Genomic DNA, 13,573 nt, shown 5'->3' with positions numbered 1-13,573 from the left:
CTTTGCAGTAGCAAGTTTGAATACATCTGACTATCCATCCTGCTATTCCAGCTTATGATAGAAGGAAACTTTTTGAGGGGTTTGAAAATACAACACAAAGTTGTTGTGTTTTACGAAAAGGTTTGGTTCTCTCGATGTAATACATTAATGCTCTTTTAACATCAAGTGTGTGTACAACTCTTTCTGCTGCTGAATCTGCATTAGGGAATTATACTGGCAGCTCTATTTTCTGATTTGCATAGAATGCAGAAACTACTTTAGGAAGGAACTTTGGATTGGTAAGAAGTACCAAATTTAGATGGATAGCTTTGGAAGAAAGGTTTTCCAAGTGAGCGCTTAAATATCACCCCTAAGAGATGTAATAGCTACCAAAAAAGATACTTTCGATGTGAGGAACTGTAAATCAAAGGAATGTAGTGGTTCAAAGGGTGGTCCCATGAGTCTAGGGAGAATATTGAGATTACAGACTGGTGGTGGCTGGGTGGAAGGTGGAGTGACTCCTTACATAAATGCCTTGATTACTGAAACTTTAAAGAGCAACATATTTTGTCTGTTTTACATGTAAGCAGCAAGAGCTGCTAAATGTAATATAATAGAGGTTTATGCAAGGCCTGTTTGTTGTAAATGAAAAATATAAAAAATGAGGTCTTGAATTGTAGGTAAAATTGGTTGGATTTGTTTAGCTAACCAGTAATCTACAAATCTTTTCCATTTGGAACCATAACAGGCTCAAGTAGTTGCTCTATGTGCTTGTATTAGAACGTCCATGCATTCCTGTTGCATTTACACCATTGCAGAGAGCGATGAGTCGCTGGCCATGCCAACACTAGATACTGTAGATGCTCTCTGCTTGAGACATTGTGATTGAAGAGTACGTTGATGGGGGCACATATGTAGTCTTGCGTGCTGCACTATGGACATACATGATGCCATCATGCGGAGAAAACTCATGACTGTTTTCACTGGAACATGATGATGTGGCTGAAAAAGAGGTGATGCAAACTGAACCTTTTGCACCCTGCCTGGACCAGGATAGGCTTTGTCTGTAACAGAGTTTAATGTTGCACCTAAGAATAGCTGTATTTGCAAAAATTGCAGGAGAGATTTTGCTGTATTGTGTGTGCAGCCTAATTTGTGTCGAAGGATGATTATCTTTTGATTATCCTGCAGGTATTGCTAGTTGGTGGCACTCTTGATTAGCCAATTGTCTAGATAAGGGAACTCATGTGTGCCCCCCCCTTGATGAGCTGCTACCACTGTGAGGTATTTTGTGAATACTCTTGGTGTAGTAGTTACTCCGAAAGGCAACACCTTGAACTGGTAGTGCTGTTTATTTAATTGAAGACAGAGATATCGGCGATGCGCTGGATGTATTGGAATGTGGAAGTAGGTGTCATAGAGATCTATGGCTGTCATAAAATCTCCTTGCTGTAGCAATGGTATCACTTCCTGCAGTGTTACAATATGAAAAATGTTCTGACAGGATGTATCTGTTGAGAGGCCTGAGGTAAAGAACAGGCATTAAAGATCCATCCTTTTTGGGAATGAGGAAGTATAGGGAGCATATCACATGCCTCTGGTGTTGTTATGGGACGAGTTTTATAGCCCCATTTTAAAGCATAGCTTTGACTTCTCTTGAAGGAGTGTAAGGTGTTCTGGCGATATATTTTGTGTTTGTGGTGTGTGGTGGTATTGTGGGTGGTGTAGCTTTAAGTTCTAGGCCGTACCCATACTTTATGATGCAAAAGGCCCACTGATCTGTTGCCCTACTGGAGCTAAATGTTGAGGGGGAGGCTTTGTGGGTCACTGTTTAGTGGGAGTGGTGCTTTTAGAGGCGGATCCACGACTCCTGCCTCTTATTTTTATATTGTGACATATAGTACATCCCTCTGGTGTATTGGGACTGGTAGGAAACTCAATGCTTTTGAGCATTGCTCGTGTCTGCAGGTGTGTCAGATGATGCAACTCTACACTATCTCCTCCAAAAGAAGCCCCCTTTGTTTTAAAGTCTTTAGTGCACCCATGACTATGATGGTGATCTGTGTCTTTTTTTTTCCCCAACATTTCATCTTCCTGTGGTCTTTATAAATGTTCACCTTTGAAAGGTAGATTAAGTAAATGATGTTGGAAATCAGGCTTAAAGCCAGAGACTCTAAAGCATGCATAGCGTCTAATAATGCTGCTTGTATTCCCCTTCCTTGCACTTGCATAGGCTGAATCTAGTACACATGGTATGGTGGCATTAGAAATAATTTTGCCTTACTCTACTAGATGAGTCCCTATCCGCTGATATTGGTCTGGGAGATGCTGGAGTAGCTCTTGTATCTTGTTCCAATGGGCTCTATTATAGCGAGTAAGCAAGCCTACAGAATTGGCTACACGGAGGTGGTTGGCGGCTTGAGCGGCGATAAGTTTTCCTGCCGCATCATATTTTATGCTCTCATTATTCATTAGAGGAGCATCTCAGTGCCCTGAGGAGTGGACCTTTTTGTGGCAGTATGAACCAGCAAAGAATCAGGGGGAACCCGACCCTTGATGTAGGTAGGATCAGAGGGACGTGGCGTGTATTTTTTGTCCACCCTTGCTATTATTCTTCTGGACTTGGAATGCTTAAATATTTGCCACGTGGACTATCTCTTTTAGCATGGGTAAGAACTATACTGTTCTTTGAGACTTATTTAGTGTTTCTACCAAGAAATCATCCTTATCCTGTAACATGTGGAGATCCACCTTATGATAATGTGCAGCCCTACTAAGGACCTCATGGAAGATTGTTGTTTCATCTGGCGGTGAGGGTTTAGAGGGGTATAGGTGGGGATCAGTGTCATCCACAGGGGCTATGTCATATTGATTCCATGGGTCATGGATAGTATCTGGGTCTCTCTGTGGGTTTGAAACGTATGGCGTATCATCTCCTGTGGCAATGTCACCCATAAATAACAGTGCAGGTGATGTGTGCAATTATTATGAAAGAAAATGTTCAGGTGATTGACTGATATTGCAGGTGGTAGCAACATAGGAAGGACAGGTAGAGGAAGAGAAGATCAAGGTACTGAAATGGGTGGTGGAGGTGGAGTTGGAGGAAAAATGATAGGCCTAGTGCCCCTGTCTTTACGCTTTTTTCTTGGAGCCTTGTATGGATTTGGCCCCATGATCTCTTCCTCAAGTCTTCTATTTAGAAAGTGTGTCAGTTGGTGGGAGGAGTGATTTAGCCTCTGCCCTGCCAGTGTCTGGATTAATAAACAAAGTCTTTTGTTTCTTATCAAGTCTTTCTAGGAGTTTCTCCTGAATCGCTGTTTGGACTCAGACAATGTTTTTTGCATTTTCAACGCTGAGGGTATTTTCAGCACCAACAGAATTTTCGATGCTAATGGTTTCTCCAGCTGCTGATCATGTTTTGGCTCCAAGATGGTCTTTGGATGCGAATATGATATTTTCAGTTCCAATGCCTTGTGGTGCTTTCCCAGCAAGGAAGCTGCCTTTTTCGACACCGGCACCGAGGCAACTTTTGATGCCTTTGACTTTTCAATGCCTGTTAAAAGTTTTGTAGGCAGAGGGAAGTGAGCCAGCTCCTTTGCCTGCTTTCAGATACCACCATGGCCTGGGGACAGTGGGGTTTCATGAGACATCTTGGATGGTTTAGGAGGGAGGGTTCTGTACACCTTTTGCTGGCGTTCTCAAGTGCCATTCTGAATTCGATAAATCAGGGTAAGAGTCAGACTCCGAGCCATCGCCCCTACTGGCAAGCAATATGGGTCATTGCCTCGGCATCCTCAAGTTACTCCTCCGGCTCGATCGACTGCTCCCCGAAGATATCGGGCACATCGACGGTTAGGTGCGCCTCTATGTTTTAGAAAGCCCAACGATGTTCACTCCAATCCCGAAGTGTCTTCTTGGATCAAAAAGGCCAGGCACACCTCACACGACACCTCATTGTGTTCCAGGGATAAGCAGAGATTGCAAACCAAGTGCTGATCTTGCCTGGCGTGGCACTTGGGGCAGACACTGAAAGGAGTCTTTTCAATCCCTCATAGTTGTCAAGTGGAAGGCGGCACTGGGAGAAATAGTAACCGAAGTCAAACTGGGCCCAACCTCAGGAAAGCAGATCAAAATAGTTGAAGGAAACCAGTAGGAATTCATTGATGTCGAGCCTTCTGTCAAAGGATGATGAACCAGGGCTCTGGTAAGGTCTCATTGCAGGAATTGAAGCTGTAGTCACAGAGCTCTGAGGTCGACGTCCAAACCCGATGGCGGAAAAAAACCAATCTAACGAAGGAGCCGATGACCATGCGCAAAACAGACAATAGGAGGAGTCACTATACCGTGTGACTTGAAAGTCTTCTTCGAAGCAAGACAATTTGCAAACGTCTCAGCCCAACACTAGATTGCAGGAGTTTGCTAAGCATATATATCTATGGCCAACACATGGATGACTGGGAGCTCTTCAGAACGCTGAAAGGGGACACAGTCCCATATGTGGGTATGCACATTATCTGGGCTGGTGACATTAATTGTGTGCTTGATGGCCTCCTGGATAGATCCCCCCCACCCCCAGGGTTGGTACCAAGCCTAATATGACAGCTAAGCTGCGGGAGACAATGGATAGACTGAACCACAAACATATTTGGAGGGAGCTACATCCGGATGTTGGAGAATACTTCGGCTTCACCCCTGAGTAAGGCCCGTACGGATGATTGGATAGGTTTCTAGTGTCAACCGATGGGGCGCTACATGCAGAAAGGGCTCAATATTTGGTACGCTTTATGTCGGACCACGTGCCTTTATTATTCGAACATGTGCTGGGAGGCCATCACCCTAGAATCCCTTTACGGCGTCTTAGACCGGAGTAACTGGGGAACCCCCTTTATAAGGAAGACATACAATCAGTCCTGCAGGGATATTTCGACTCCAACTGGCACTTAACTTCATTAAGTGGAACAGAAAGGGCAGTGCTGAAGGTTTTGGTGAAGGGAAAGCACATTTCCACAACTTATGGCACTAGGCGGAGACTGGAAAGAGACCTGTTGGTGGAGGAGGAGATATTGACTCAACTTCAGCAAAAAGCGGGGGATTAAGACATGGCGGGTGGGGAACTGTTAGTGGCTCAGCGCAGGGTAGAGGATATATGGGACGGACTGGACTGCTACACAGAGAGGGAGACAAATCGGACCATCTACTGGCATGGCTGCTTAAATGAGAGAGACCCACCCTCACATTGATCCTATTGATTGTCCAAGCAGATGGTGCTTCCATTGTGGGGCAGCTCGGATTCACTGCACTATTGTGTCATCACCTAGCGAGAATGTACGATGCGTCTGATGGGAACACTAGATGGGGCGGGGTCCTTCCTAGAGAGGGTTGCTGTACCACAGCCTGCGGGGGCCCAGAGAGAAGGGCTAAAACAGAAATTCCAATTGGAGGAAACACAAACGGCTAAATGCGACATGGCCCATGGGAAATGCCCGGGACCGCATGGTCTCCTGGTGGAGTATTACTCGGCCTACATTGAATTACTGTTACCCGAACTCCTGGAGACTTATTTGGAGGCAAAGAGCCAGTGTTCCCTGCCGGGACAGATGCTCAAGGCCATGATTAAGATGCTCCTGCCGGACAAGGACCTGAGAGATCTGGGGTCCTACAGGCTGCTGTCCTAGCTGAACATGGGCACAATGTTACTCTCCAAGCCTTTGGTGTTGACGACGAGATTGTGGTGCGTGGTGATGCACCTGGTTGGCTACTACCACTGTGGGTTTATGCCGGAACAGGGGACACGCATGAACCCCCGGCACCTGTCGCTGGTGATGCATTTGGTGCAGGGGACAGCTATGGAAGCGATACTGGTAGCACTAGAAATCGAAAAGGCTATTGACACCTTGGGATGGGGGGTGTTGCGGCGTGTTGGAGTGGGGCTAGGTTTTTTGTTCCGGGTGTGGCCCTTATACACTGCACCCATCACAAGAGTGTGGATAGGAAATGCAGTGTCTGAGGTTCTACAAGCAGGGAAGGGCACACAACACGGTTATCCCCTGTCCCCGCTGCTCTTCAAATTGGCCATGGAACAGCTGGCGATATGCATGAGGCGGGACCTTCAAGATTGGGGAGTGTAGGTTGGGGACACCGTTCATGTTGCCTCACTCTATGCGGACGACACCCTTTTATATCCGACTCTCCTGGAGGATTTCTGCTCAATACTGTGGGGTGTGATAGAGGACTTTGGGTGAGCCTCCAGTTTGTGTATTAATAGGCACAAGACAGTTCTCTTCCAGTTGGGGGGCTTGGCCGCATGGCCACGGGATGTCCTCCCGAGGTGGGAATTCCCTGGAAAATGGAGAAGTTGAGGTATTTGGGCATACACGTAGTGCAAGCCCCGGGCCCCCAATATGATCTCAATATGGGTCAGGTTATTGAATGTCTGACCAAGTATACACGGTTCTTGAACACGCTGCAGGTGTCCGTGATGGGCAGGGCAGCATTGAGTAATATGGAGTTGCTGCCCCGATGCCTATATGTGATGCAAAACACCCTATGTGACGTACCGAAATCCCTCTTCACGAAACACAATAGCCTTTTGGTGTCCTTGGCCGGGGTGGGTAAGAGACGCTGAGTCAGTTTGGACATCCTTAAACTGGACCCTGTGGAGGGGTGCTGGGACTCCCAGATCTGGAGTTATTACATGCCCGGGATCCTGCAATACGCAGCATTGTGGTGTGCAGGCGGCAATAACTGGGACAAGCATCTGCTGGCAGGCCTGGTGGAAGATGGAGACCTTCCCAGAATATTGATGCGCAGCCAGGGGTACTGAAGAAGCAGCCTTATATAGTGTGGCAGGAGGCGAAGTTATGGAAACAAGTGGTCATGGGGGTCCTGGGTAGATCTCTGTATTCTAAGCTGCTTCCCCTCGAGTCGCTGCAGAATTTTCCGCAAATACATTTTTTTATGGATATACCCCAATGGACGGCAGGCAGGCAGGCATGCGGGGGACCTCTATTCAAATGGTACCTTTGTGACTAGGAAAGAAGTCAGACAGCTATTCCGCATGGATCCGGAGCAATTCCTGCAATACGCAAAACCTTCTAGGACGGCCCATGTTTTTCAGGTCATTCAGGACCCGGGGTCTAGCAAAGGTCTCAAATCCTGACTATATACGACAATGAAGGAGGACGGACACAGACATGGCATGAGTCCGCAACAGCTGGAATGCTGTTGTGGACGGTCCTCTCAATGGAAACGTGCTTGTGCCCAAGTGAAGGACACCACTAGCAATGACCATTTTAAGCTCACGCAGTTCAATTACCTGCACCACGCTTAACTTCTGCCCCAGCAGTTGCACAGAGTTTTCCCAGACCGTGCAGGCGGTTGTGCCAACTGTAGGGCGACCCCAGCTAATTTTCTTTATATGACATTTGGATGCCCCAGGCTCGAGACCTATTGGTCTGGGGTTTTCCGAACCTAAAAAGGGGATACAAACAGTGGTATTCATTCTGTAAGAGTATTTTCTTACCAAATTGCTTCTGTCAAAATGTTTTAGGAAGCCACGGGATATGTAGGATACTGTAATTGAAATGACATAGCGCTTACTACCGCTGACAAGGCGTTGAAGCGCTTTTCAGCGAATAGCAAGCTACTTCGAAACATAATGTCAGATTAGTGGTGAATATGTAGGGGGAGATATACATTGTTATTGGGAGTTGAGACATGTGAGTGAAATATTCCCCATTTTTAAAAACAGGAGAACCCATTCAACCCAGACACATTCCTTTTAATTTTGAATGCTGCTTGCCAATCTCCATCACTGTTCCCTTTCGGTTTACTTTTTGCACTTGTACGCATTAGCCCTCTGCACTCTTCGTAGTTGGGAAGATGAAACCCTTCTTTTCACTGTCAGTGCCAAATGAAAGCACCTTTGGATCCTTTAGTTTTGAAACGAAAAACGTTACCTAATATTTCAACGTGTTCTTTATTAACAGCAAAAGATTGAATTTTAAAATGTATGTAAAATTACGAGCTTATAAATTGGACTAACGACAGGAGTCCGTGTATTTGACAGGCATTGTATGCAGAGCTTACTTACAGCCTTCTCGTGTGGTTGAAGTACGCCCTCTACTGCTACTATTTGATACTGCTTGTGCTTCATACTTCCAGGGAATTTGCGGAGCATTTTAAGATGAGATCCATTAATATCTTGTTGCAGCAACTTTTGCATGTCTTGGGAAGGACAACCAGGATCAAATACGAGAAGACAATGTGCTCCATTCTTCTTCTCTTCTATTCCAACAATTGTACGGCTGTGACCTGATGAGAACAAAAATGTAAACATACTTATAGCATAACTATGCAAGCTAAAAAAAAAGTCTACATTTCGCCCTAAACTTACACGAACAGTTATAACTACCGAACAGCTATGTGGATTAGTCTACTGATTTAAGTCCAGGCTGACAGAGTACAAAACTCTAAGCACAATCCTGCAAAATATGCAGTTTGGACACTGGTTATAACCAAATTTGCTAAATGTCTCCACCTCACGTGGTTGCATTATTGTGATGACCATTCAGATGAATTCCAATGCGTCTGAAATATTCTCCTTATGAGTCCCACTGCTTCATGGCTCTCCATCACAATGGCCGACTATGCGCAAACTGTCCAACTTCCTCTTGTGGCTATGGGTGACGATTCCATGAGTTTTCCAACTTCCCCCTATAGCTATATGACCATTCCAACCCCGAGTTTTCAACTTCCCGCATAGCTATTGCTAACTTTCGCCTAAGATTTCAGCTTCCCCCCAAACTATACCCGACTTTCCCTTGAGTTTCGGATCCAACTTCCCCCTATAGCTATGGACAACCATTCCCCAAGTTTCCATTAACACTGAATAAATAAATAAAATTAACATTTCTGTTAGAACTGGGAGTCTCTATTTGGCAATGGTATACACCTTTGTCCAAATAGGGACCCTTGCTTCTAGTCAGGGTAAGGGGGCTACACTCCTAAATAACCCCTGCTCACCCCCTTGGTAGCTTGGCACGAGCAGGCAGGTTTATCTCAGAAGCAGTGTGTAAAGCATTTGTGAACACATACAGTAATACAGTGAAAACACTACAAATGGACACCACACCAGTTTAGAAAAATAAGTAATCTTTACTAGACTTTAACACAAGACCAAACAACAAAAACCCACGATACTGTAATCAAAAATAGACTTAAATGGTATAAATAGCTTAGTTCAATGTAGATGGTAAACGCAAAACTTTACTCTCAAAGTACCTTTGATGCGTTACGCAAAGCAAACAAAAAGGGCCGCAGAGGGAAGGTGATGCGCCGTTCCTTAAACTCAGGGAAGTGGATGCAACAGTTTCTTACTGCTACGCAGGGGAGTTGACGCGCCACTTCCTTACTGCGTGGGGAGTTGATGCTCTGTTTCTTACTGCATCATGGTACGATGCGACAAGATGGCGCCTTGATGCAATGCGACGATCCGGTGCAATGCGACACAATGGAGTCTTTGATGCAATGCGTCAGATGCGATGCATGCACGCCCGACGGCGACTCGGTGTACTCTTGAGCCGCGATAGGCACTGCGACATGCTTCGTCGGTGATGCGACGGCGAACAGCTGTGACGGCAACACGATTCTTCGACGATGCGATGGCAACTGCTGCGGAGGCGACACGTTTCTTCCTCGTTGCGTCGTGCTTCCAGCTCCCAGCGACACGCAGTCTTCTCAGAAGGCCCAAACAACAGTAGGCACCTCTCTGCAGGTAGAATTCCCAGCAAGGGAATTCAGGGGAGCTGATGGTGAAGTCTTGTATCCCTGAGACTTCAGGCAGGAGGCAAGCACACTTCAAGCCCTTGGAGACTCTTCTTCAAGATGATGAAAGTTCACCAAGCTCCTTTTCTCCTTTCCTTGGCAAATAAGTAACCACTGCAGGCCAACCCCAGAAATAGCACAACATAGGGGCAGTCTACTCCTTCAGCTTCTTTGGTTCTTCTCCTTGGCAAAGGGTTGGTCTTGATTACCAGAAGTGATCTAAAGTTCTGGGCCCCAATATTTATACTGCAAAATCCTTTGTCCTCTGAAGGCAGAGGGTGCCTGTGCCCAGCCAAAACAAGTTCTGTCCTCTCTGGTGCAGCTTCCTGGCAGGAGGAGGAAACAGCATTGTTGAAAGCAGACCTGGCCCAGGTAGCTGAAAGGAAATCTCCTCCCCCTACTCTCTATTCTATGAAGGCTCAGGTCAGTGAAAGGAAATATCCACCCCCTACTCTCTATTCTAGGAGGGCTTAGGTTGGTGAAAGGAAATCTCCTCCCCCTACTCTCTATTCAATGCAGGTCCTAATTCAGCCCAGCCTTGACCCATCAGACTGCTGGAGCCAAGGCCCTCTCCAGCCCCCTGTCACTCACAAACCAGACATGTAATACACAAAACTAGCAGAGGCATACTGGATGTTTAGGCAAGAAAAATACCTACTTTCTATAAGTGGTATTTTCAAACACAGAATGTAAACATCACCCACACTAAAAGATGTATTTTAACATTCAGAGTTCAGGCATACTAAACCTTTATTTTCCTATCTAGTTCCCTGGGTCAGTTAGGATTATAAGATGTTATAATCAAACTGCCCATTCTGGCCTATGGGAACAGATAGCCTTGCAATAGTGAAAAACGAAATTGTCTGTAATTCACTATCAGGACATGCCACGCACACCAGGGCATGTCCTACCTTTCACATACAATGCACCCTGCCCATGGGGGTACCCTGGGCCTACCTCAGGGGTGACCAACATGTAGAAAAGGGAAGGTTTAGGGACTGGCAAGTGTGTGCACTTGCCAAGTCGACATGGCAGTCCCAGACTGCACACAGGCTCTGCAATGGCATGCCTGAGTCATAGTTCACAAGCTGCTTCTGTGGGTGGCACAACCAGTGCTGCAAGCCCACCAGCAGCATTTGAATTACAGGCCCTGGGCACACATGCTGCACTGTACTAGGGTCTGACAAGTAAAAAAAATAGCCAATCATAGAATCACTTATTCATCACAATAATTTACAATAGGGAGCACTTGCACTTTGGTACTGAATAGCAGTGGCAAAGTGCCCAAAGCATCTAGACCAGCAAAACACATAGCAAAAATACAGGAGGCAACAGCAAAAGGGAGACCCACACCAATGGTGCCAGGTCTAACAATTTCTATACTAACAATTTCTGCAAAGCACCGAATCCTCAAAGAGAAATATTTAACATGCAATGTTTAACTAACACAGAGAGGATTAGTCAGCCCTGGATTAATTCACAGGAGAAATGTGACAAATTAAATAAATACCTTCTTTATAGATAAAATCAGGCGGATTGGGATTCCATCAAGAGTAATCCCGAAAGGATTACAAATGGTCTGATTCAGGAAAGTCGGGTTAAGTTAGCCTCTTTTACACCTTTAGCTGGAAACAGTTTACAGCATCTGTTAACTAAAATAAAATCAGGATCGCCATGTGCTCCCTGCCCCGCCTTGGGTGGTGCAGTGGATATCTCCTGTCATAAGAGAGCCTTTAACTCATGCATTAAACACCTCCCTGTCATCGGGAGCAGAACCAGTTATTCTTTATAAAAGTCATTATACTACCACTCGTAAAAAAAACAGGAGACAACCAGGAGATTCTAAAGAATTATCGTCTGATCTCATTGTCGTCTTGCTGTGCGAAGCTTTTGGGAGCTGAGAGCGCACAGGAGGACAGCATGCACTTGCTGAATGCCAATGCTTTGGACCCGTGTCGAGCTTGATTTCCTCCAAAACACAATACAGAATCGGTGATCCTGTCAGTCATTGGTGTTTTAATAAAGGACCTAAATGACAGCCGTATTCCAGCTCTGGTACTTCTTGACCTGTCTGCGGCCTTTTATAAAATGGATCATTCGATTTTATGTCAAGACCAGAGGCTAACATTACTGCAATCTTCTTTAATTAGCCACCACACAGCCACTTTAAAGAATTTAGAACATTTCTTAACACAAAAAAATTCCAACCTAATAAAAGGCCAGAAAACTCAGAACTTTTCCTTCTTTTTTTGGCTGCCACTGAGCAGATAAGTATTACGTTTATTTAGCTCAATGTTTGGTGTCTGTTTGAAAGAGGATATTGGAGGATTGCTCATTTGATTAATTGTTGAAAGCGGAAAGCTGTTGAAGCAGTGCAATTTTGTTGTTGTTAATCTGAGTGGGGAGTGTTTGGCTTGCGATTAAGATATCTTGTCTTACGTCTTGTAGCACATTTTTGTAGGCTTTTTCAGATTTATGTCAAGCTAGGGTGTGTGATGGGCAGCGCAGGGAGAGATTGAACTGTTTTTGGGATAATTAAAACTTAATGATACTTAGGCCTACCGTCTTTCCCCCTAGTTGACGGTTGGGCTCGAGGGCGCCGCCGGGTGCTCACGGACCTCTCCAGCCGCTCACGTATACTCATGCTGTGGATTCTACTTAATCAGCTGAAAGCCACAGGCTTTAGGGGCAGCACTAAAGTGGCTGACCGCTTTTTCGGATAATAGGACGCAGGCAGCACAGCTTGCTCTTTTTAGGGCCTCGGAATTAATAGTTGAATGTAGCATCCCACGGGGGTCTGCTTTATCTCCACACATCTTTATATCCAACCCTGGTGAAGAGACTGTTGAAGAGAGGATGTTGATTTTTAATTATGCGGATAACTGTCAGATTCTATTGCTGATGGATACTTCGACCTCTGTCAACGTGTGTTACTCAAATATGTTGTTGTTCATCAGAAATTGGATGAGCTATAACCTAATACTGAATAGAGAGGAAACAGATTGTGGTGTTGAATAGAAACCTGCCGCCTTGGTCCTGCTATTCCTGGCCTCCAGAGATGGGTACACTGACCGTACCAAAGCCAGCCACACAGACCTCAGGAGTCTTAATTGACCTGCATCTTTTGATGCAGCCACATATTCATTTGGTGGTCTCAAAATGTGGCTTTTTACCTTGAACTACGAAAAAAATGCAATCATTTCTAACACACGATGCAATAAACACTATTATGACCGTGATCATAGGGGCAAAATTGGACTAAGCCAATGGAATCTTTTTGGGTCTCCCACATTATGATTTATGGATTCAAACATTACATAAAGCAGCGGTTAGACGTATATTTGGTGTCCTGGGTAGTACTCGTTCTACATCACTTTTGAAGAAACATCAATAGGTACCGATCAAATATTGTATCAAATTTAAAGTCTGCTCTTGTACTATCAACACATTGCAAGCCCTTGCCCTCGATTTCTTAGCACATCGGATACGGAGATACACCCCTAAAAGAGCTCTTCACTCACCAACCGCAAATCTATTAGCGGTGCAAAGATTTAGTAAGTCTAGGTCTGGATGTCGACGCTTCCCTACTCCTTCACCAAAGGAATTGAATGCTCTTCCAAGTGAAATACAATCCGTTTCGAGTCTAATGTTGTTCAGGAAAGCCTTAAAGACCAGGCTGTTCAAACAAGTTTTTCTGCACGTAGGCTTCTACTTGTCTGGACCCCTCTTTTTGGACACCCCCCCCCCCCCCAATGTCCCATGGGTGAAC

The 13,573-nt window shown here is 45.4% G+C and overlaps 1 protein-coding gene across 1 annotated transcript in view; it reads right to left on the bottom strand.

The window, feature by feature from the left end:
• The window catches only part of ZUP1 (zinc finger containing ubiquitin peptidase 1), a 138,821-nt gene that overhangs the window by 6,754 nt on the left and 118,494 nt on the right, over positions 1-13,573 (bottom strand). The window contains exon 8 of the mRNA XM_085611312.1: positions 8,072-8,292. Within this exon, the coding sequence (XP_085467438.1) occupies positions 8,072-8,292 (221 nt within the window). The remainder of the gene's footprint in view (positions 1-8,071; positions 8,293-13,573) is intronic.

This window comes from Triturus cristatus, chromosome 6, assembly GCF_964204655.1.
Source record: "Triturus cristatus chromosome 6, aTriCri1.1, whole genome shotgun sequence".
Lineage (NCBI taxonomy): Eukaryota > Metazoa > Chordata > Amphibia > Caudata > Salamandridae > Triturus > Triturus cristatus.
The sequence above is the reverse complement of the archived record's forward strand: the minus strand, read 5'-3'. Positions and strand labels throughout refer to the sequence as shown.